Source organism: Schistocerca nitens, chromosome 2 (genome assembly GCF_023898315.1).
Source record: "Schistocerca nitens isolate TAMUIC-IGC-003100 chromosome 2, iqSchNite1.1, whole genome shotgun sequence".
Classification (NCBI taxonomy): Eukaryota; Metazoa; Arthropoda; class Insecta; order Orthoptera; family Acrididae; genus Schistocerca; species Schistocerca nitens.
The window spans coordinates 485,766,697-485,793,735 of NC_064615.1; the positions used below are offsets into that span (position 1 = coordinate 485,766,697).

A 27,039-nucleotide genomic window follows, 5' to 3' on the forward strand; every position below is an offset into this window, starting at 1 on the left:
TTGTTTTCTGAATTAGTTTACTAAAATTTTCTTTCGCTAGTAGCATGCTGTACTGTAAGATCCAATAAGAAAACGTTGCTATGGATGCAATATTTTGCAAGTTTTGTTCTAAATTCAGAGGAGGACTGAGACACTACCTGAATTTACAACAGCATTCACCACTTTACAAAAGTTCCATTGATGTCTCTGCACTTTACTGTGGTCTCTCCTGATAGAGCAAGGCTTCACTTATAATATGGAATGTACTTTTTGAGACCACTTTATACAGATGGATGAATTTTCATGAGTTAGATCTTAGTATATGTCCATCCATGCTAAATACACTGTTTCCTTAATAAGAGGTAGTATGTTTCTGTTATCTGATTCTAAAATTTGGGGATGGCATATAATACTCTTTTTAAAGATATGTATACACTTGCGAACCAAGTGATTCCTGTTTTGCACTCAAGTGTGCATGTTGCTCGTGAGCAGTACAGGAGCATTCACCTGCTGTTGGTTTTTCTGTTGAGCGCAAAGTGATGCTCTAGCTCAATGGTACCATCACTTTTGTCTATGCCCTTAAGGGTATTGTAGTGACACAATGCTTAAGCAAGGCTCTCCACATTAACTTCTCAGATGAATGCTCCTCGCAAGTGTGTACCCACTTTAAGAAATTATTACACATTACACTTAATATTCTACTAACTTCCACCATGTTCAAAAACAGCATAGTATGTGTATCTTGAAGTTTTCCCGGCGAATTGATTGGTCCATCATATTTCGGGCTTGCAGCCGGATCACGTTGACATCTTGGCACGATATTTCGGTTAACAAACATGCAGATGAGTATGAGACTGAAGATTACTGGTGCGCGTTGTTCTATATATACCGAAAATTGGCGCGGCGGCGCCTGCGCAGTGGAGAAGGCTAATACCATGCCCCCTATCTAATTTGGCGCGCTCTGCAGCAGAAGCGGGCCGCGCATGCGAAGTAGTGTGCCTACATTTGCATTATCTGTCGTAAAGCGCCTTCGCGCAGCTGAGGCGCAGTAGTCAAAAGTATAAAATCAATTTTCGTCAGCCGTCGCACTAGATGCAGACCCATGTCTCTGTGAAGCGATTAAAGAAATTACAGGATCCCATGCTTTATCCATCTGAAAGCCGCCGTCTCGATTAATAAGATATTTTGCCAATTGTATCTCCATGGACTCCTTGATAATGGATTCCCAAAAAGATCTAGTTGTCGCTAAAATTTTTGTTCCACAATAATCCATGGAGTGTCCCGTACAAATAGGACTTTGAGGAGAAGGCACTCGAGTCGGCTGAATTTAAACCGAAAGTCTTCTGGCATTACGTGGATGACACATTTGTAGTTTGGCCCCATGGAGAAGAAAAACTGGCAGGATTCTTAAAACATCTGAATTCCATTCACAAGAATATTCAGTTTACCATGGAGGTCGAAAAAGATAGATGTCTGCCGTTTCTGGATGTCCTAGTCAATCGTAGAACCGATGGATCTTTGGGGCACTCCGTCTACCGGAAGCCCACACACACAGATCTGTATTTGCAGGCGACAAGCTGCCACCACCCTGCACAAACCATGGGTTTGCTGCGTACTCTGGTGCACCGGGCACATGTGGTATCTGATAAGGACAGCCTTCCTAAAGAATTAGAACATTTTCAATCCGTCTTCAGGGAGAATGGATATTCTACACGCCAAATCCGCACAGCTGTAACAAAGAAGAAATGTAAAGAGAAACAAGAAGAAGATGACAAAGAGGTGGTCAGGTCCAGGGCATTTCTTCCATATGTGGGTAACCTCTCCTCTAAAATAGGAAGGATTTTAAAGAAGCATTGTGTTAAAGTGATCTTCCGACCACCTACGAAAATATCGGCTTTGCTTGGCTCTGTGAAGGACGATCTGGGTCTGAGGAAGGCGGGTATTTATAAGATCCCTTGTCAATGTGGCAAATCCTACATTGGCCAAACTACTCGCACAGTACGGGAAAGATGCGTGGAGCATGAGCGCCACACACGTCTACTACAGCCCAACAAATCAGCCATAGCAGAGCACTGTATTTCGACGGGACACTCCATGGATTATTGTGGAACAAAAATTTTAGCGACAACTAGATCTTTTTGGGAATCCATTATCAAGGAGTCCGTGGAGATACGATTGGCAAAAGATCTTATTAATCGAGACGGCGGCTTTCAGTTGGATAAAGCATGGGATCCTGTAATTTCTTTAATCGCTTCACAGAGACATGGGTCTGCATCTAGTGCGACGGCTGATGAAAACTGATTTTATACTTTCGAGTACCGTGCCTCAGCTGCGTGAAGGAGCTTTACGACAGATAGCGCAAATGTAGGTACACCACTATGCATGCGCGGCCCACTTCTGCTGCAGAGCGCGCCAAATTAGATAGGGGGCACGGTATTAGCCTTCTCCACTGCGCAGGCGCCGCCATGCCAATTTTCGGTATATATAGAACGACGCGCACCAGTAATCTTCAGTCTCATACTCACCTGAAGATGGCTGCATGTTTGTTAGCCGAAATATTGTGCCAAGATGTCAACGTGATCCGGCTGCAAGCATAGTATGCTTCAAAGCCAGAAAATGTTTAAAGGGATTTTGTTTTGGAGCTTAATAATTAGACAAGCATTGATTTTCATCATATCTTTTATGTTTTGAAACCTTCTTCAATGTAAAGGTGCATAGTAATATTAATATTATTAGTAGTAATAATAATAATAAACTCCGTGGAGGCCCGGGAAAAGAATAGGCCTCTGGTATGTTCTGCCAGTCGTAAAAGGCGATGAAAAGAACAAACCACTAATAGGGCTAACCCCCCTTTTAGTGTGATTAGTTGGTTCAGGACAGAACTAATGAAGCCTCGGACAAGTGCTGTCATGGTTGGGGATGATGCTTGAACCCTATGCCCATCCACAATGGTAACGACACTGCTAGCCTCACGGAAAATGATTTAAATCCAAATAGAGGTGTTTTGCAGGACATGCTTCCTGCAACCACCCTAGAAGGAAAACAAAGACAGAGGATGAGATGGTCAGATGAAGTTAACCGACACCTCATGTTCTGTTATTACCAAGCAACAAACTTAGGAACCAACACAACTGGATACAGATCACAAGTATACACAACATTTATTACCAGATACCCAGAATTAAAATTTTTAACAGAACAATGACTAGCTGATCAGATCCGTGTAATAATAAAAAATAACAGGATGCCCCAGTCAGAATTAGAAAACATCAAACAACAAGTACAACAAATACTGGAACAAAATAATGTACAGTCAGAAGAAGAAGAAAATACAGTAATGGACTCAAACATCCCAGAGCAAATAAACCAAGAACAACACGCATCAATTAAACAATCAGAGGAAAAGGAAATCTTAAGACAGCCACCAGAACAAGCACAAATAGAACATGAAGTGACACACATGTTAGATATAGAAGAAAAATTTCAGCTGACATATATAGAATACAAAGACACAAATACAGACATTAGACCATTCTTGCTTAAACCACCAAATAACCCACAAGTCGAAACAACACTAACAACTATCAACACAATCATACACAACAAAATAAATGAAAATACAACTATGGAAGAGTTACAACTACTGGTTTATATAGGAACACTCACTACACTAAATATACACACTAGGCAGAGATCAGAACCAACCAACACACAGAAGAAACCCACAAAACCAGCATGGCAACACAGGCTACAGATCAGAATAGAAAAACTGAGAAGACATCGGACAGTTAACACAACTTATAAGAAATGAAATATCAGACAAAAAACGAAAAAGGTTAGGTTAAATTTCACAACAAGAAGCGATAGAGCAAATAGATGAAAAGAAGCAAAAATTACAAGCATTAGCCAAACGACTTAGAAGATACAAAAATAGTGAAAATAGGAGGAAACAAAACCAAACATTCAACACAAACCAAAAGAGATTTTACCAGACAATAGACGACACACACATTAAAATAGACAATCCACCAAACATAACAGACATGGAACACTTCTGGAGCAACATATGGTCAAACCTGGTACAACATAACAGACATGCACGGTGGATACAAATGCCTGAAGTGATAATTTTGCAACATGAAGTCACCCAAGCAATTAATTCTACGCACTATTGGAAAGCCCCTGGAAAAGATAAAATAGCAAATTTCTGGCTAAAGAAGTTCACCTCAACACATTCACATCTAACTAAATTATTTAACAGTTACATTGCAGACCCATACACATTCCCTGATACAATTACACATGGAATAACTTATCTGAAACCTAAAGATCAAGCAGACACAGCAAACCCAGCTAAATATCGCCCCATAACATGCCTACCAACAATATACAAAATATTAACTTCAGTCATTACACAGAAATTAATGACACATACAACACAGAACAAAATTATAAATGAAGAACAAAAACGCTGTTGCAAAGGAGCACGAGGATGTAAAGAGCAACTGATGATAGATGCAGAGGTGACATATCAAGCTAAAACTAAACAAAGGTCGCTACACTACGCATACATTGATTACCAAAAAGCTTTTGATAGTGTACCCCATTCATGGTTACTACAAATATTGGAAATATACAAAGTAGATCCTAAATTGATACAGTTCCTATACATAGTAATGAAAAATTGGAAAACCACACTTAATATCCAAACAAATTCAAATAATATCACATCACACCCAATACAGATTAAGCGTGGAATATACCAAGGAGACTCATTAAGTCCTTTCTGGTTCTGCCTTGCTCTGAACCCACTATCCAACATGCTAAACAATACAAATTATGGATACAATATTACTGGAACATACCCACACAAAATCACACATTTGCTATACATGGATGATCTAAAACTATTGGCAGCAACAAATCAGCAACTCAACCAATTACTAAAGATAACAGAAGTATTCAGCAATGATATAAATATGTCTTTTGGAACAGACAAATGTAAGAAAAATAGCATAGTCAAGGGAAAACACACTAAACAAGAAGATTACATATTGGATAACCACAGCGACTGGATAGAAGCGATGGAAAAAACAGATGCCTATAAATATCTAGGATACAGACAAAAAATAGGAATAGATAATAGAAATATTAAAGAAGAACTAAAAGAAAAATATAGACAAAGACTAACAAAAATACTGAAAACAGAATTGACAGCAAGAAACGAGACAAAAGCTATAAATACTTATGCTATACCAATATTAACCTATTCATTTGGAGTAGTGAAATTGAGTAACACAGACCTAGAAGCACTCAATACACTTACACAATCACAATGCCACAAATATAGAATACTATAGAATACATCACATACATTCAGCAACAGAAATACTCACATTAAGCAGAAAGGAATGAGGAAGTATATTTATCGACATAAAAAACCTACATTATGGACAGGTAGACAATTTAAGAAAATTCTTTATAGAACGAGCAGAAACCAGCAAAATACACAAAGCAATCACTCATATAAATACATCGGCTACACCACTACAATTTCATAACCACCTTTACAACCCTTTAGATCACATAACATCAACAGATACGAAGAAAGTAAATTGGAAAAAGAAAACACTACATGGCAAGCACCCGTATCATCTAACACAGCCACACATCGATCAAGACGCATCCAACACATGGCTAAGAAAAGGCAATATATACAGTGAGATGGAAGGATTCATGATTGCAGTACAGGATCAAACAATAAACACCAGATATTACAGCAAGCATATTATTAAAGATCCCAATACCACAACAGATAAATGCAGACTTTGCAAACAACAAATAGAAACAGTAGATCACATCACAAGCGGATGTACAATACTAGCAAATACAGAATACCCCAGAAGACATGACAATGTAGCAAAAATAATACATCAACATCTTGCCATACAACATAAACTAATAAAACAACACGTTTCCACATACAAGTATGCACCACAAAATGTACTGGAGAATGATGAATACAAATTATACTGGTACAGAACCATTATAACAGATAAAACAACACCACATAACAAACCTGACATCATACTCACCAATAAAAAGAAGAAATTAACACAACTAATCGAAATATCCATACCCAATACAACAAATATACAGAAGAAAACAGGAGAAAAAATTGAAAAATACATCCAACTGGCTGAGGAAGTTAGGGACATGTGGCATCAGGATAAAGTTGACATTATACCGATTATACTATCAACTACAGGAGTCATACCACACAATATCCACCAGCACATCAACGCAATACAGCTACATCCAAACTTATATATACAACTACAGAAATCTGTAATTATTGATACTTGTTCAATTACCCGAAAGTTCCTAAATGCAATGTAACATATACCGTACAGTTAAAGGAAGTCACGCTTGATCAAGATCCGCATCACTTTCCATTTTTAACCAGACATAATGTCTGAGAAAGAAAAGAAATAATAATAATAATAATAATAATATAAAAGTCCTTAAAATTATTCATTATTACTGCTAATATCAATCAGTAAAGCATCCTTACATTAATTTTATTGGTCAAACTCATTCTGTATTTAGAGTGTTTTCATTTCATAATGCAGAAAATACTAAATACAGCATAATTCTTGCTTAATTGAGTAATTACTTTTAATTTTTGTTAGGCACAATCAGTATATTGGCTGCAAAAAGAGTTAGAGGAACTGTGGGTATAGAAGAAATTCGAGATGCTGTTATAGATGCAAGACACAATGCACTTGTTAATGAAGTATTCAATGCAGAGTTCTTTTTTGGTAGAGCTGAGAAAGTAAGTATCAATGTATATGCTTCATTTTTCTCATAATATTTGTATGGGAATACTTATTAGATTAATTGTTTTGGAAAATTTGTGTCCACAGTGTCATGAGTGATATACTCTAACTGGTTATGAACAAGTATTGAGCAAAGGAATAATATTATCATTGATTTCTTCTTATAAAGCTAGACAAAAGATGGGGGAAAAGGAAAATCTAATATCGTAACAGAGATTGCAAAGAGTTGAATGTTACTTAGGACTCTGAATTCAAATATTAAGATACACACATCAAAAAAAGTTTTGCATCACTCCGGTTCCCAGAACTCCTGAAGATAGTCATTGTCTGTGGATATTGTATCACAGGCACATTCCGTTTGACTGTTCAGAGATGTCACGAAAGCCACCCAAAGACGTAAACAACCATGCATGAACAGTGCCTATTAGATGGAGGGCGTCCGACAGCCGATCAATTCCAATCATTCCACCAGGAAGGAGGTACAAGGCTCGTGTTGTCTGTAGTTCAACCATGCCTAGATGATCAATACTGCGGTTCGATCATGTCTGCATTGTTAGTTTTTGCCAGGAAAGGCTCTCAACAAGGGAAGTGTACAGGTGTCTCGGAGTGATCCAAAGCAATGTTGCTCAGCCATGGAGGAGGTACAGAGAGAAAGGAAATGTTGATGACATGCCTCACTCAGGCTGCACAAGGGGTACTACTGCAGTAGATGACCACTACCTACAGGTTATGGCTCGGACAAACCCTGACAGCAACAACACCATGTTGAATAACGCTTTTTGTGCAGCCACAAGACGTCATGTTACGACTCAAACTGTGCACAATAGGCCGCATGATGCGCAACTTCACTCCCAACGTCTATGGCGGGGTCCATCTTTGCAACCATGACACCATGCAGCACGATACAGATGGGATCAACAATATGCCGAATGGACCTCAGGATTGGGGTCATGTTCTCTTCACCGATGAGTGTCACATATGCCTTCAACCAGACAATCATCAGAGACGTGTTTGGAGGCAACCTGGTCAGGCTGAACGCCTTAGATACACTGTCCAGTGAGTGCAGCGAGGTGGAGGTTCCCTGCTGTTTTGGGGGGGGGGGGGCATTATGTGGGGCAGTTGTACACCGTCAGTGGTCATGGAAGGTGCCGTAATGGCTGTACAATACGTGACTGCCATCTTCTGACCGATAGTGTAACCACATCGGCAGCATGTTGGTGAGGCATTCATCTTTATGGATGACAATTCGCGCCCCCATCACACACATCTTGTGAATGACTTCCTTCAGGATAATGACATTACTCGACTAGAGTGGCCAACATTTCTTCAGACATGAACCCTATCGAACATGCCTGGGATAGATTGAAAAGAGCTGTTTATGGATGACATGACCCACCAACCACTCTGAGGGATCTACGCTGAATCGCCATTGAGGAGTGGGACAATCTGGACCAACAGTGCCTTGATGAACTTGTGGATAGTATGCCACGATGAATACAAGCATGCATCAATGCAAGAGAATGTGCTACTGGGTATTAGAAATACTGGTGTTTACAGCAATCTGGATCACAACCTCTGAAGGAGTTGCTGTATGGTGAAACAACATGCAATGTGTGGTTTTCCTAAACAATAAAAAGGGCAGGAATGATGTTTATGTTGATCTCTATTCCAATTTTCTGTACAGTTTCCGGAACTCTCAGAACTGAGGTGATGCAAAACTTTTTTTGATGTTTGTATATAAGAAAAGCACATTGTAGATAGGTCTTTCCTTTAATTGCACACAACAAATTAAATATGTCATAATAGTAAATAAATTACAAGTTGTTGAAGCTTTCTAAGAAAATAATAAAGAAAACCCTATATCTTATTGTTTTTGGCAGTAACTGTACATTGGTTTTAGCATTATACATATTGAAGAACAGATTTTATGTGTTCCTTGTAAATTATCAGTAGTGCATAGATTGCTGTCTAGAAATAAAATGTTTATGATTAAGAGTTGATGAAATATTCCTTTGCAATTGTAACTTGGACACACAACATAACCAAGAATGTTAGCACAACTTTATTAGCCTATGGCATGTATGCCAATCACAATAACATACACTGAACACAGTAAGATAAGGCAAATATATGCAAGCACTAATAACATGATAATTGAGTGTGAGCTTAGCGAGGCAGTTTTTAAATAGGCACTCACCCATGGTGGACTCTATTGGGAGTTCACAGTATTGCTCTTTTGCAGCGCACTCTGACAGTTGACAACACGCTGCTAATGTGTACAGCTTTCAAATGTGCACGCGTTACTTCATTCCGCTTCCCTTGGGGAACAGGTCAGATATGCGAGATGTCCACAGCATTTTCCTCTGTGAGGTTCTGACTGAGATGACGTGCTGATACTGGGGCATTTTGTCGGAAGTAGTTGGGGCACGGCAGTGTTGTGGTTCGCCTTATCATGTCATGCCATATGGTAGGAGGATATGTGACATCAGCATGAGCTCCATGTCCACATCAGGTCCAGGGCCTGGTTGTGGTGGTTGTGCTCTGCAATAGGTGGCTGAGGTGGAGGAGACGGCTCCGGTGTGGAAGGCAGCTGCATTGGTATTGGTAGTGGTATTGGAGAAGCTGCACTAGTTTCATCCACCAGTGATGGGGGACTGTGGCCACATCAGGTGATCCATCAATTGATACAGATTGGCATTGTGACATCAGTGTCCCGGCTGGGGTTGTCTGGTTATCCATATGCAGGCACAGCTGGTTGCAGTGATGTGCACACAGGTCCTCCTCTGTATGGACATTGCAGAAGGTGGCCACAGCATCAGGAGATGGTGGCAGGAATTGATTTTGGGCGATGACCACATCTGCATGCCCAGACAGTCACCCTGGGCTGAAAACAGGATGATGGCTGCTCGGGTTGGCATCCCTGGCCAGGCTGCAGGAGATGCAGGAGTGTCCAGGAGTGTTTGGTGGGGCTGTTGTCGTTGAACGGCGTGAACCAGTAGTAAGACAGTAACTGATCGGAGGCAATGTCAGACGGTTACCGAGGCACATACTTTTCCATTTGCATTTTGAATGCTTGAACTAACTTTTTTGGCCTCACTGTTGCACTGCAGGTGGAAGGGTGGGGTGAAAAGGTGGCACATCTCGCAGGCATTGCAGGAGGAGGCAAACTCCTGCGACACAAACTTAGGGCTGTTGTCAGAGACCAACATTGCCAGAAGACCTTGATGAAAAAATTTTTTGACAGGTTTGCCATAGTGGCAGAGGCCGAAGTTGAGTGGCAGTGAACAACATATGGGAACCAAGAATATGTATCAATTACTATTACCCAGTCTGCATTAAGGAAAGGGTGGGCAAAACTGATGTGGAGACAATGCCAGACCGGCAAAGGTTGCGGCCATGGAGACAACGTTGCCCTCGGGGCAGTTTCCGGCAGTGCACATTGAGAACATTCCGTAACCAAATGAGTGATGCCGCTACCCAAACCAGGCCACAAAACATGATGGTGGGCTAATGCCTTGGTGCATGACTCTTCCCCAGTGATCAGTGTGCAGCAATTGCAGGATCTCCGAATGGACAGCTGAGGGAACAACTATTTGAGGAGCCGAATAATCCATATCAAGGAGTAGAACAGCATCAGAGAAATGATGCTGAAACACATATTAGTTGCAGAGGGTGACAGATCCCCACCGATGGACACTCCTCAGGCCAGCCATGTTGCATGCAGTGTATCGCTTTCCATAAAGTAGGAATTGGTAGCACCAGCATGCACTGTTCAAGTACAATTGGAAAACAATCCACAATTTGTTGAGTGCATTCATCAACATGGAAACAGAGTAACTCCTCCTGATCAAAAACTGGGTCTGGACTGGTTGGAAGACGGGAAAGTGCATCAGCGTTCTCATATTTAGACTTGGGGCAGAAGTGAATCTCGTAGTTGTACTGAGAGAGGAACAGTGCCCAATGTTGAAGGCGCTGCACTGCTTTGTCTGTCAATGATATGAAGGGTTGAACAGCAAAACAATGGCTTGTGAGATGTAATTTTACACCATACAGGAAAACATGAAACTTCTTTAATGCATAAATAATGGCAAGTGCTTCTTTTTCTGTTCGTAAATATCTAGTCTAAGCCGAATTAAGTGTCTTCAACAAGATGCAATAGGCTGTTTGGAGTCACCAGGACATTTATGAGCCAACACTATCCCCATTCCATGGTGTGATGCCACTGTTACTAACACTAGATGTTGACTCAGTTGGTAAGCTATGAGGCAAGGTGCAGATTCTAACAATGACTTCAGTTTGGAAAACACTGTTTCACATGCTTGCGACCAGTGGATATATGTCCCCTTATGCAGCAAGGCATGTACGAACTGTGCAACCAATGCTGCCCCCCAGCAAAAACTGATAATAATAAGCAATCTTACCTAAAAAAGAACCTGGAGATCTTTGACCAAACCGAGCGAGGTGGCGCAGTGGTTAGCACACTCGACTCGCATTCGGGAGGACAACAGTTCAATCCCGTCTCCAGCCATCCTGATTTAGGTTTTCCGTGATTTCCCTAAATCGTTTCAGGCAAATGCCGGGATGGTTCCTTTGAAAGGGCACGGCCGATTTCCTTCCCAATCCTTCCCTAACCCGAGCTTGCGCTCCGTCTCTAATGACCTCGTTGTCGACGGGACGTTAAACACTAACCACCACCACACCACCACATCTTTGACCAATGCAGGATGTGGAAGAGCCACAACAGTGTAGACATTCTGATAAAGCCATTTGATACCAGCACTAGAGACCTTAAACCCAGGATAAACAGTAGAAGGTGAAAGAAGCTGCACTTTTCCAAATTGCATTTTAACCCGGCAGCCTGTTACACCGAAAAGAGCATACATAAGCAGCAGAGGAGTCAGAGACCACAGTATTATCAAGATAGTTGGCACAGCTTAGCACAGACCTCATGAGTTGTTTGAGAAACTGTTGAAAAACCGTTGGGCCGCTGGCCATGCCAAATGGTAATTGCAAGTATTGATACAAACCAAAAGGCATGTTATTGACCTAGAGCCATTGAGAGTCAACATCATTGGGAAGATGCAAACATGCATTGGAGAGGTCAATCTTGGGAAAATACTGACCACCAGCGAGTTTAGCAGACGTTCATGACGGCACGCCAAGGAACATGTGTCAATGATAGACTGGGCATGGATGGAAAATTTGAAATCACCACAAAGGCTTAACCATCCTGACGGCCTCTTCACGATGATTAAGGGGTATCCCATTCATTGGGTGCGATCGATTGGACAACCCCAGGGGCTGTGAGGCAGTCAAGCTCTGCCTTGAGTTGGTCGCAGAACGCCATTGGCACCAGGTGAGCCCAAAAGAAAGGGGTGTGGCTGAAGGTTTCATGGTGATGTGGGCTTTGAAATTATTGGCACAACCCAAGCTAGCAGAAAACATGTCGGAAAATTCAGGGCATAAAGAGTCGAGTTGTGTATAACGCACTTGATCAGAGATGAGGTTAACTTCATTGGAAATAGTAGACACAAAAAGGTTACAGGTGCCCAATCCAAATAAATTTTTGGTGCATGCATTGTTCACCACCACAAAAATCAGCAGATGAACCACTGATTTATGTCTAACTGGGGCTGAGAAAATGGGGAGAACCAAAGTCCATGTAAATTTGCAAGTTGAGTAATGAGACAACAGCAGCAATGTCGACTTGCATGAGCACAATCTTCTGATGAACCTTGACATCAATAAAAAACTAATTGTACGCAACGGAGATTGCCATTATACAAATGACATTCCTATCGGTGTCTGCAATAGGCTTCTAGAATTTTTTGTTAAAAACAGGAGGAGTGTGGCCTGTTTTGTTGCACTCGCTGCCACTGTATCATCTTCCTGTGAACCACCTGACAAGCGGTGGGGGGAAGCGGGTTGAACTTCTACAATTTCACACCACAATTTGAGTACCTGCAGCCCTTGAAACCTCAAATGATTGTGCAATAGTCAGAACGTCGGAGAGGGAGGGGTTTTCATGTTTAAAGGCCCGCTCACGAACCTCACGATCAGGGCCAACTGAATCATTGCATCATGAAACATTTGTTCAGCATATGACTCCTTATATATATCAGTGACACAGTGACAATGATGGCTTAAATCATGAGACACAGTGCCCAAGTGTTATGACATGTGTCTGTTTACAGTAGTATTTCAAAAGAAGGTCACACATGTTATAAAAGAGAGTGAAGATAGATCCTGCAGGGGGGCCAGTTGGCAAAGGAGTTGATACATGTGAGGTGATAACCAAGACAAACAGAAAGCACAGCATAAGGTAACATAAGCCAATCCAGATGCATGAAAATGCTGCTGCAACCATTTTTTGTAGGCTTCCCATTCTTTGACAGACTCAACATAAGCTGGAAATGGTGGGGGATAAGTGACTGGGGTAGTGACAGGCAAAAAAGGAGGTGCAAGGGGTGGTGCAGCAGGTGGCATAGATTGAAGCAGACATTAACTGGTCCAAACAGAGGCAAGTGTTTGCAGTACTTGGGTGTGATGTGTAGCACTGTCGCAAATGCCTCCTGCTGCTGACTGAGATGCTGCAACGCCGCAGTAAGAACCCCTTGCTGATCAACCAGCTGGTGTAAAAACTCAACCGTAACACCGTCATACATTGTAGATGCAACAGTGGATCAACCAGAGATTGAAAACCATGTGGAGAACAATCCCCCACTCGTCTTCACTTGTGTTGTAACTTGGACACACAACACAACCAAGAATGTTAGTACACCTTATTAGGAAGTAAACTCATTGATTAACTGAAATCAAGTTTAATAGTTGTATTGCCTGTTAGTAAGAGAGCTAAATTTCACAGACTTTCATCCACAATCAATCACAAGTAGTTTTTTTATCATCCTTAATTTGTTGCAGCTGCATTGACAAGACACTGTAGTCATTGGCATTGTTATAAATATCATCGGTGCTAATTTGGTGTTTGGGTAAGCATTTCTTAGGCCACACTTTGAAAAAACGTTTGAAATATAAATATCTAAATGGGAGGCCGTGCGGATGCTATTCATTGTGTTCTTTACTTGGAACTTGAAAGCAGCTATTTCATTTCCTTAACTACCTCCACTGCATCAATGCTTCTGCTATATTTGGCTCAAAAATCAACTTCAGTTAAGATATAGATCTTTCATTTAAGGTGATTAGTATCAGAAAATTAAAGTCAGATGAAGTGATATGATATGTGTGAGATGTTTTCTCCATTTCCGTTACTATTCTATCAAATACTCCAAAGCCTTCTAGATTAAAAAGTCTTGCTCTAGCCTCAGTCAGCAGAAAGCAGAAGCCTTTGGTCAAATACTATATTTGATTCAACACCTGCTCATCACCTTTGAGATCTGTCAGTGTCATAGCAAAGTAACTGCAAGAACTCCATTGCTGAACATGAGTGAGTTATGAACCAAGCACACCATTGCCACATACAATATGTTACCAGTAAACATCATCTAGTAGTAGTTATTTCTGTATGATGCTACTTGGACGACATGACATTGTTACAGTAACATGTGTTTACAGATGTGGGCAGGGTCAATGATTACTTCTCATATTCAGAAGATAGGAACACAAGAGGCAGGAGAGTGCATCTCTCCCAGATAATTCTTAAACTGTCTTTTTCTTTTATGGACAGTTGTAGCATTGCCTCTGTGCATGAGCCCTAGACAGGGGCCTATCACACCATGCTCTTGGTAACACCTCTGTGCATATGCTGTTAAAATTTGAAAAGAAGCTGTTACTTTGGGAAAGAATTGCTGCTTCCTCAGTTTTACTATACAGCTGCTGCTTATCTCATAAGGGAAGTTTAATATTAACGTGACTGCATTGGTAATTTTCAAAGAAAATAGTTACATACATCTACAAATACAAAGTCCTAGTTATGGTATATTACTACTTTTCATGCAGCTATATAATGACTACTGCTACTTACAATGTATAAGGGACGTCAAATGAAAACAAGACAGATGAAAAAAGTAAGCAAACTGTTTATTAGTTCAAAAGTAAGCACCATAACAGTTAATACATTTATTCCACTGGGAGACAAGATGGTCAATACCTCTATGGCAAAATTTTATGTGTGCCTACAGTACCATGATAGTATCCAGGCATCCACCTCTTCCTCCGAAGCAAATCAGTGGTCACAAACGTCTTTCTCTAGAGCTCCAAAAAATGTGGAAATCACATAGGGGCTTTTTGGAGAATGTGTAAGGGCTTCCCAGCAAAACTTTTGCAGTGTAATCAAAACAGCAGGCATACCTGCTCTGGTAAGTCACAATGATCTTCTTTTTTGACTTCAAGTGCTCACTGCTCATAAACTTTCTGGAACATGGCACCACAGCTAACACACAGCAGTACATTGACACGTCTCATATATTTAAGTGCGCCATCAAGCCCACATCCTCAGAAATGGCATCATTATGTTGCGGAATAATGCCCACCCATATGTTGGCAAGTTTGTTTCAACTATGCAGCAGAAGTTTTGGTGGAAAGCCCTTACCCATTATCCACACAGTCCCAATCTCTCCCCTTGCAATTTCTTTATTTATTTTTGGAGCCCTGAATAAAGACATTCATGGCCATCGATTTGCTTCAGAAGGAGAAATGCACACCTAGGTACAATCATGGTTCCATAGGCAACCACTAACATTTTTCCATGAAGGCATTGACGATCTTGCCTATCAGTGGGATAAATGTATTAACCGTTAACAGTTATGGCAATTGCTATTGAAATAATAAAAGTTTACTTACTTTTTTTTATCTGTTTGACTTCCATTTGACTGCCTCTCATAAGTAAGTACCTATCTAGGGACTATTTCATTAACTAGAATTTGATTTTGTTTATTCTGGTTTGCTGTGTGTGTTTGTAAAGGACAATGCAGAGCGTAACATTATAAATTGAGACATTCATCATTACTGTAAACAAACCAGAGATGATTAGAATCTGTTGCTAAGTGATAAAAGAGCTTCCGATCATAATTCACTTGCTGGTTGAAGATATTCCCGTAACAGGTTGCAAAATGATTAAAAGCAAATCCATAGAAATCTTTCTGCAGCAAAGTAAAACAATTTTTGATTATGAGATGTTTATACTCACTTAAAAATTGCGATATGCCATTATCTGTGATATAATATTTTGTATATATATCCAGATCCACTGTATTAGTGATAGTATATATTTATTTAAAGATATCCAAACTACACGTGTCTGTTACATTGTTGTGTATATACATCTACATCTGTACTCTGAAAACTACTGTGAAGTGCAAGGCAGGTGGTATGTATATACGAAGACAATCCAGAAAATAAAGGCCATTCAGTTATACAAAATGAAAACCACAATAGTTATTGGAAAAAGTCATGTGGATGTTATAAACTTCTAATCAAGCAACTGGAGTGGATTTTCATTAATTGAACAATGATTGCAGCATCACCACTCTCCAAATATGGAGAAATGAAATAACAATTCTGGTACATACTTTACTTTGCTTTTCTACATAATCACCTCCTACATTTAAACATTTGTTGTATCTGGTCATGAGCTTCAGAATTCCCATGTTGCACTCTTCTCCTGCCAGTTCAGTAAGCTAAGTGGTCACTGCATTCTCCAACTCTTGATCTGTGAAAACTACAATGAGCTATGCATGATAGGAGGCAAACAATGCTTTCTTGAGGAAATGTGCATTTCACCTTAACAGTGCTCACCCTTGCACTGCTGTTGCAAGTCAAGAATTGTTGGATCAGTTTGGGTGGGGAATTTGTGATCATTCACCCTATAGTCTTGATTTGTTCCTTGTGATTTCCACCTTTTTCTTAAGCTGAAAGAGTTTCTGGTAGGTAAACATTTTGGAATCAGTGAAGAACTGGTGAATGCAGTGACCACCTGGCTTAATGAACTGGTAGCAGAAGAGTATAACATAGAAATTCTGAAGCTTGTGAGCAGATATGACAAATTTTTAAATGTAGGACGTGATTATGTAGAGAAGTGAAGGAAGCTTCATGTATCTAATAGAATTTTTTTTTCAATAAATATTGTGTTTTTCATTAGTATAACTATACCATCTTTACTTTCTGAATGACCTCAATATTTTATTACAACTGTTGTGTGATTATATTAAGGTGAATGTATAAAAAACTGAATATGTTAAAGGCTTTAAATTATTAGGGGAAAATAAAAATTAATAGTATTGTAACATCAAAATTATATCATCATATTTAGCAGACGTAGCTGTAGGAAAAGCAGCTTGACATAAATTTTGTTAGAATGCAAAATAATGTAGCATAATTAAATTTATGATACTTGTTATTGATTTGTCTTGTGCTTTGTTCCACTGAGCACTAAATATTAGCCATTGGTATTGTTCAGAATATGCTGTTATTTAGCACACTTTTGTTGGCCTTTGGACTGTCTATATTTGGTTCATTAGTGCTGGAATGTGTCATGAAGCAGCCCATTACAGGCCCTGCTTGCAAATCTTTCTCATCACACTGATGCACAAAACCTGAATGTGGTGCCCACATAGCTTGAGAGAGATGGGTCCTGCTCCTTCTACATCACTCCTCTCCCCATAGCAATTTACACATGGCTGAAATGCTACATCTCCCTCTGGGATCAGCCAAGTTAAAGTGTATGCATAATATTATGTCACCACTGATCAGCCATTTAGTTAACAGTTTCTGCAGTTGGTTTCACTGTTGTGTGCATTCCCAAATGCTACCTGATACGCAATAATTGATATCACAGGAAGGATTGTGTTTTTTAAAATCAGCTCCCTGAATTGCTAGAGCTCACAAGTGTGTCGTATTTATTCTTACCAAATTGTGCATAGTTGTTGCCCCCTCTACCTTTCCTGCTCAATGTTTTATATTTAACCTGTAAATGAAACACACATACATAATAAACACATAATTCACTGTGTCTACGGGTGGCACACTACAATCCACAAGCAAGTCTGTGATGTTGAAGCTGACTGCAATACAGCTACAACAGCTGGAACATACAAGCAGCTATTCCATGGACCTGCTCTGTACCTTGATATTAAATCCATTTTAATGTTGACAAAAATTGGTGTACTTTGTGGTCAGAACCAGGTTAATGCTGCAGTTGTGTGTGGGTATGTGGATGATGTAGTATAACATCATTGGAAAACATCCCTTGATGTGATGTCATTTCCTATCAAACACTGATGTGCTTGGAGATGGTATGGTACAATTATGCCAGAACTAGTATGTTTGTTGCCTGTTGCAGATGCTGGAGAGAATACAATCTTTGAGATACTGAAGTTACCAGAGATAAAATACAGGAAGCAAAAGCTGATTTACAACTTGTACAGAACCAACTGTAGTTTTAAGAATCAAAGAACATGAAAAGGAGACAGTAACTGAGAAATGAGTGGGTTGGTGCTATAGCCTATACTCCACCTTATTCAGTCTGTGGACTGAGGAAATAGTAAAGAAAACTAAGGAAAAATTGGGAATTGGAATTAAGTTCAAGCACAAAAAATTAAAAGCTTTAAGGTTTGGTGATGACATTGTAATTCTGTCCATACATGGCAAAGGACTTGTAACATTAGCTGAAAGTAATGTATAGTATCTTGAAAAGAGGGTGTAAGACGAAAAAAGTAGGATAAGGACACCGGAGTGTTTTGGAATTAAATTACATAGGGCTGAGGGAATTAGATTAGGATATTAGTTGCTGAAAGCAGACTTTTGTCAAACCTCTCCTTAAGGTGATAGGAGGGATGTCAATAACTACTGACCTGTTTCACTGCTGACATCATATTCCAAAATTTTTGAAAATGTGATGTATTGTAAAACAGAATCTCACTTGAGCAACAATAATATCCTCTGGAAATCACAATTTGGAATTCAGAAGAATTGCCCCACTGGAATGCCATTTACGTGTTCACCCACCAAATTTTACAAGCATTAAATAATAAAATAGCACCAATTGGTATTTTGTGCACTCTGTATAATGCATTTGACTGTGTGAATCACAGTCTTCTCCTATAACAATGAAAACAATCAATTTTTGACAATGTAATTGGATACATAAAAAATCTACTTACCAAGCGGCGACAGAATACGCAGATAAAAGAAGGTTATAATCACGCAAGATTTTGGAGCTAGTGGCTCCTTCTAGCAGAAGGATTGAAGGGGTAAGAAGAGGGGTGAAGGAAAAGGACTGATGAGGTCTAGGAAAAGGGGTAGATTTTTGAAAAGTCACCCAGAACTGTGAGTCAGGGGAGACTTACCGGACAGGATGAGAATGAAAGACTGATTGCTGGGGACTGCTTCAGTCTAGTAAATCTCCCCCGACATATGATTCTGGGTGATTTTTCAAAAATCTACCCCTTTTCCTAGACCTCTCCAGACCTTTTCCTTCACCCCTCTTCTTACCCCTTTGATCCTTCTGCCGGAAGAAGCAGCCACTAACTCCAAAAGTTTGCATATTCTGCCACCACTTGGTGAGTATATTATTTATGTATCCAGTTACAGCATTCTCCTAGATAAATACAAGTTTTATGGACCAACCAATGGATAATGTCATATCTAATCAAAAGAATGCAAAAGTTGTACTTAGTAAATCAATAAATGTAGTCCTGGGACATTATTCTGACTGGGGAGAAATCACGTATGGAGTTTGCCAAGGCTTAATCTCAGGTCCACTACTGTTGCTCGTACAGTGTACTCCCCGATTATTTGGGGTAATGTGGGGGAGAAGATGCACGTATAATCAAAGAACATGAATGGTCGAGATATTTCAAATACATATTGTTTGTTTAAATATTTATCCAAGTTCTGTTTGTAGGTACTGTAGGCCTGTTTATTTCTTAAAATGGTCTGTGATGTCAGTCTGTTTTGAAGAGAAGTTGACATTTGTCTGCACAGAATTTCGAATTTTTCTTGCAGCAATAATGCCATTGTACTGAAACCCCCTCTGGCCCATATAATCTAGAGATTATCAACACATTGGAATGTGGTATAATGACTAAGAAGGCTACTGTCTTCATCCCCACTTTCACATTCACAATCATCTTCTTTGTTTTGGTGTGAAGCAACAGTCACTGTTTTGACACCATTCATGTGCTGGAAACCAGGTTCACACACGTCAGTCTTCACTACTCACTAAAGTTTTCTTGATTGACATCTTCAAAACTATTTAAATGCATTGTTTTTGCAGTCGTTATTTCTTCATCACTGAAACCTTGAAAATAGCTTCCTTCTATATCTGGAAAATTTTTTGTCCATAATCAAACTAGTGTACATGGCTTGACTTCCTGCCAGGGATCAGAAATCCCATGTATAGCATCTTTAATGCTGTTAACTTGTTCCAGAATGCCACCAAATTATCCTCATCAACTAACATTCTCAGTAGGCCAGCCTGGTAGTTCCATTTTTCCAATGCAATTCTGCCTTGGTCCTTTGGCTGTGTAATGGCAGTCATGTTATGAGATAAAAACTCTGTTACAATGAAACCATCATCAGGTACAAGAATCCTCTCATTGGGATGTGAAGTGGCATTATAAAATAATAGAACAGCCTTCTGTGGCAAAGCTTTCTCTTCTTGAAATCACCGAACTTGTGTTACAAAATGTGTGTGGAACCAGTGTTTGAAAATTTCAGTATCCATTCATATGTCTTTTTGATTGTAATAATGCGCAAGGAGATCTTTAGCTGCAGTATTCTTGAATGCTCATTTTTACTCCAATCACTAATAGTTTCACTTTGGGATTCCCAGAAGCATTAGCAGTGCACAAAATTGTAATGTGTTCTTTAGATATCTTATATCCAGGAGCACAAACCTCCCTCTTAAAAGCAAGAGTTCTGATTGGTAGACATTTGCAATACAGACCACTTTCACCCACATTATGTATGTGGTCTGGTGTGAAATTCTCTTCTTTCACAAATTTCTGGAACTCTTCCTGGAAAGAATCAGCTGTCGCAGTGTTCGAACCAAGTAACCCTCCTTGCAAAGTAAGTTTGCGAGTTCTGTGATGTTTGAATCTGGTTAGCTTCCAGATGAGGCTACAACTTCATGAAAAAAATTAGCTTTTTTGGCACACATCACGCCTGAAACAATGACACCTTCTGCTTATTTTTGGTTAAACTGTTGCAAAAGGCCAGCATCTAATTCAACAACTGTAGAGCTCTTTGTGCCTTTTTCATGCAGACGATCCAGAACTAGAATCATATTTCCTGACAAAATCCTATATTTTCTGCTTATTCTTTTTAATGTTCCAAATGAATCTGCATTCAGTACCAAAATCAGCACTTAGTTTTGTAGCAGTTTCCCCCTTCTCAAATCTTTCAGTTAATTCTAATTTTTGTTTTAATGTCAACATGTTTCTTTTGCTTATCCATCTCTTTTACAAATCTTTTTTAACTTGCTTAATTGACACTTAAATGCCCATTAACATCAGGAAATTGAGTTTGTTTTTGATTTACACAGAACAAGCTGGCTGGTAGCAATGTGGACGTTACTCTGTTGTCACCTGGCAGTCATTTAAATGATGGAAATGACACTTATTTTCCCATGTGGTGGGTTGTTTATTGCTGTTTGCTAGAGAAAAATATTGCACTTTTTTAGTTGCACAAGAAATTTACAAATCAGATAATCTGCACACAAATAATTTGGAGTACACTGTATATGTAAACAATCTTCCACGTAATATACAACAAGCAGAATTAGTACTCTTTGCAGATCACACTAGAATTGTGATCAATCCAAGTGTATGTACAGTGACAGAAGAAATGGTAAACAATGTTTTAAAAAGTATATTTGACTGGTTTTCTGGGAATGATCTCATCCTCACTTATAAAAAGACACAACATATTCATTTTTGCACACCCCAGTGGGTGACACATGGTGAGAAATAATAAATAGGGTGGAATCTTTGAAATTCTTGTGTGTCCATATTGATGAGAATTTAAACTAGAAAAAGCACATTTTTGGCTCTTGTAACACAACTTAATCCAGTCACATTTGCAGCTAGAATCACTGCAAATCTTGGGGAGAAACAGATCAGCAAGTTGACATATTTTCATTCAATAATGCTATATGGAATAATGTTCTGGGGTAAACCATCTATAAGAAAGAAAGTCTTCATTGCTCAAAAACACACTTTAAGAATAATGCATGGTGCTCATCCATGATCATCTTGTAGACATGTGTTTAAGGAGTTGGCATTCTGACTACTGCTTCACAATATATTGATATATTGACTCTCCCATGATGTTTGTTGTAAAAAAATTCATTGGAGTTCAAAAGGAACAATGATATCCATAATTACAATACCATAAGGACAATTAAAATTCATTGCTTAACATTAAGGTTGTCTTTATCACAATAAGGGGAGCACATTGCTGCAACTAAAATTTCTGATAACTGACCCAGAGATAAAAAATGTGTGACAGGCAGCAAAGTAAAATTTGAAAACAGACTGAAAAGCTTATCTTTGACAATGGCTCTTGTTCCATAGAAGAATGTCTATTATTGTAATATTTAAGAGGTGTTTGGTGGGAATTACTAAAAAACATAAGTTAAGCATGTAGCCCATTTACAAATAAATATGTGATGTGAATGTAAAATGTCTCATTACACATCATTACCACTTACTGTGTAAATGATCCATGGAATATGAAACTAACTAACTAACTAAACTGTATCAGTCCACAAACTGAACAATAATAGTTCTTCGTAGAAATAATATAAACAATAGCTCCTGACAGAAACTGATATAAAGTCCAGGTAGTAGTAGTAGTGGTCATAGTTCACTTGCAGAGGCAAGTTGGATAATGGCAAATGAGGGTGAGTCTGTCACCAGGCTGCCTTACCTTTAAGTGCTGTGGATATTCATATGACTAGCCTGTGACATCAGCTTTCCCACTGCAGGCAGCTTCACTGGGTGTGGGCAGTGTAACATAGTAAATACTTCCCTATGTTCCTTAGTCACAGGTTACTCACGTGACTTGCGGGGTTACTGATGCAACTGAGGCAATGAATCAATCTGGAGGAAAAAAAATCTATCTTGGCACAGCTTGACAGAAGAAAGGGGTGGAGACTGATAGGACACATTGTGAGGCAGCAAGAAATAAATTACTTGGTAAAGAAGGGAACTGTGGAGGATAAAAATTGTAGAGGGAGACCAGTTTTTGAATACATTTGTTAAAACATTTTAGGTTATGCTTTACTGTGACCATTATTGATATCAATTGAAACTGCAGTTTAGTATTAACAATCACAGGTGTGACTTGCAACAATAAACTTGAAGTTTCAGTAAATAAAGTAAGCAAGTTCGAATGGATGTAAGATTCTGTAGTTATGCAGAAATGAAAGGATTTGCACAACATAGACTAGCATGGGGAGCTGCACAATACCATTCTTCAGCCTGATGACAAAAACAACAAGTAATCATGGTACCAAAATATGCAATAAATATGGTACACAGTGTAATCCCCAAGCAAATAGGCCAACTAGCAACAATTTCATAATGTACTAGTTGTTTTGTCATTGCAAGGAATCAATATATGAAAACTGCTATGCTATTCACAAACAAAACACCGATAGTCATAAGAAAGGGGAGGGCTAAGAAAGTCAGGACACTTCATTGCAATATTCTATGGATGTCATTTGAGCTATAGTAAGTATTGGAGCAATTTGGCAGACATAATATGTTTTCATAACAAAATGAATCAACAAAAATAAAAATAAAAACTCCTCTGCTTCTGCAGTTTAATCTATCTTTCACATACCAGTGACTGTGATACGCATACTGGAGACATACAAGCTTGTTGGTAGGGCAACCACAGATATGAGTTATCATCTTGGGTTCTAATAAACCTCTTCAGCTGTATTAGTCCTTTATGTTTTAAATCACTACCAGTTTAACGGCACTAAAAGCCCAATGTCAGGTGAATATATAACTAAAACATTAAAGCTAAAAAGCTCGGAACTCTGTACCCAACATTCATTGTCCGTCAGAACAAAACACTGCTAAAAGGTGGTACGTCATTGTTCGCAATTGCATATAGACCAGAGAAGTGGATGCATGCACCATATTGGATTGGAATCTGGCGGCTTTTTTATTCAGTGACATACCACCTTTTAGCAGTGTTTTGTTCTGATGGACAACGAATGTTGGGTACGAAGTTCCAAGACTTTTAGCTCAAATGTTTTAGCTATACGTTCACCTAAAGATGTGGCTTTTAGTGACACAAAACCAGTAGTGATCTACAAAATAAAAGACTAAATACAGTTGAAGTTGTTTATTAGTACCCAAAATGAACATACTGAAGAGTGTGCAAATGTAACAATCATGTAAGGTAGTTGGATATGTCTCACTACTATGAAATATCTGTGATGTAATTTTAGAAATAATTATCGGTATCATTTACTTGTGTCTCATTGTGCTCTCATTATATATATCATAACATCAAGATTTGACCCAGGATTTATGCCTGAAGCATTTGTAAAATCCTACATGTTAATATAATCTCATTTTTGTCACACTTCAGCGACTCCGCAAAGCTCTTGAAGACTTGTGTCTTGCCTCAAGTATTGTTGCAGTACTGAATCCAGGAAGAAGAGGCGTTGGTAAGTGTGAATGTATATGAATAATTAATTACACAAAGTGCATTTTCCAAGTTGTAAACACTTTTCATAGATGTAATGAACAGTCTTATGTCGACTTTAATTTTGTACACCAAATAATGTGGATTTTAGAATGAAATTGTTGAAGAAATAATTTTTCCATGCAGAACATACAAAGGCGGCTTGTGCCTGTAAGGCACAACCTTTTCAATCATTCATTGTGTTCCTCAGATCCCATCAAGATGGAAAACGTTCAAAGATACAGAAAAAGTCAATACATAAATAATCATAAGACAAAGGCATCATAGAAATTTAATCTGTGTACTGTGTTGTATTAACAATAGACTATCAGCCTTAAGCCTCTAAATTTAACTGAGTAACATAGTGAGAAAGCTGCCACTTACAAAAAGCTTTTGCCTTCTCAGTTTTACTGTATATGTAGTTGGTGCTCATCTGCCATTAGGAGTTTAACATTTACTTTGCTACAATGGTATTTCTCTAAGCAAATATTTGTTATATCTGTAAATACTGAGCCATATTTATAATACATTATTACTTATCATACAGCATTATAACAAACACTGCTGCTTGCCATATAGCTAACAGAACTTTTCAACCTCTTGAATCAAGATAGGCATATAATTTGCAGAAAGAGTGGCTAATGAGGTATGTTTTTTATTTTCTTCTGAATTGTTAGGGATTGCCAATTCCTTGCTGTATGTTTGATGGGAGCTTGTTGAATCTCTTACCGACAAAGTACATAACTACTTTATGAATCCTGGATGTAAAGCCACTGCTGAAGCCACATGAAAATCATATTATCTTTCCATTCATGTGGTGACGGTCAGCATGTCTACAGCATTCGTACGTCACCTATGCTTCACATGGGTGTTTCTAAATGGCAAATGCAGTTTTTTCAACATGAGGGTTGATACGTGATACCAATTCATCAGGACATGTTCCAGCAACAGTTGTTAGGAGTAATAATGTAACGGGACTTAGCTTAACCAAGCAAAAGGCTCATGATGATTGTTTGTATCGCTATAATAATAAAAAAAAAACTGACAAAATCAGGAAACTCACAGACAAACAAACCAGACTGCAAACGAGAATCAACAAAAAGACAATAGAAAGAGTGATTTCTGATGAAGAAAGAAAGATGAGATCTCAGAGAATTAAGTACTGGGCTGACAGAAAACTGAAAAATTCTTTCTATAAAGTTGGCTAGAGTGGTTCAATGAAGGCCATAAAATGTAAAAAAATTAAATGGCCTGTTGTGGATGGCTATTTATACTGAACTGTGGTAATGGGCAACTTCTAGGACACTTGCCTCATTCTTCTTATATCAAGGTTGTTCAGACATGGGGTTCTGTCTGAATCAGCTTTATTGTTTGTCTGAACCTCCCAGAACTACAGATGGGTGCCAGCACTCAGATTTCATGAAGATACCCTATTGAGGACATATTCATGAAACTGACAACTTGTTATGGAAGAACAACACAGCTATGTCAAAATGCTTTTGTTGTAGGATAAGAGGAGGAAATTTTTAATGAAGTTCCTTCTTGGAAGTGACTGAGGTGATTGTTGCAGAGCGATGGCCTAAGGAGCTGAAAGCCGAGTCACAATGAACTAATAAATAATACTGTGGAGTTACATTGCACCATCAATTCCATTGGTGGATCATATCATATAAAGATATTGTGAATGAATATCTTGCTGAATAACAAAAGAAATGAAAAAAGAGGCAGCTTTTGAAACACAAAACAATGTGAAGCCTTAATGAAAATCTGAAAAAAAAACAGCAATTTTTATTTGGACATTTGATTCACCTAATACAAGCATCAACGAAAGTGTTGCATTGTCCTGGGGTTGGGTTGGGTTGTTTGGGGGAAGAGATCAAACTGCGAGGTCTTCGGTCTCATCGAATTAGGGAAGGATGGGGAAGGAAGTCAGTCATGCCCTTTCAAAGGAACCATCCCGGCATTTGCCTGGAGCGATTTAGGGAAATCATGGAAAACCTAAATCTGGATGTTTGGACACGGGATTGAGCCGTCGTCCTCCCAAATGTGAGTCCAGTGTGCTAACCACTGCACCATTTCGCTCGGTCATTGCCCTGGTATCTCATACAGATGTGTAGCTATTGTGACTGCTGCTGTACTGATCGGAAGACCACCCCTTATGTTGTTTGTAAACATACTCACAGTTACCATGAGCACTAAGTGTAGAACAGCACACTAGAAAGGACTGCAGCATTTCAGTTGAAAGTAAACCATCAATAGGGACATATTACAGATACCTGTGAAATGGTAGAGTGAACATTTATCATGCCACTAAGGACAATTGAGAACAATGATTTGAGTCCACATATCATGTTATGCCCACAAGGCTTATTAACCAGGGACATTGCTTGACGTGTGCACCTGAGTCAAAGTGATGTGATGCAGAGATGGAATCAGTTCCATCCGGCAGGTAGTGCTGAGGACTTACAGTGCATAGGCCATCCACATTTGACAGGTGCACAGGGTGTTTGATATCTACAACTTTTGAGTCAAAGCAACTGTGAGCTGAGTGATCTAGAGC

At 39.1% G+C, this 27,039-nt stretch overlaps 1 protein-coding gene across 1 annotated transcript in view; it reads left to right on the forward strand.

The window, feature by feature from the left end:
• Positions 1–27,039, forward strand: part of LOC126236425 (tRNA (uracil-5-)-methyltransferase homolog B-like) — a 111,825-nt gene that overhangs the window by 55,768 nt on the left and 29,018 nt on the right. Inside the window, exons 6-7 of the mRNA XM_049945729.1 lie at positions 6,672–6,814; positions 24,384–24,462. Coding sequence (XP_049801686.1) covers positions 6,672–6,814; positions 24,384–24,462 — 222 coding nt within the window. The remainder of the gene's footprint in view (positions 1–6,671; positions 6,815–24,383; positions 24,463–27,039) is intronic.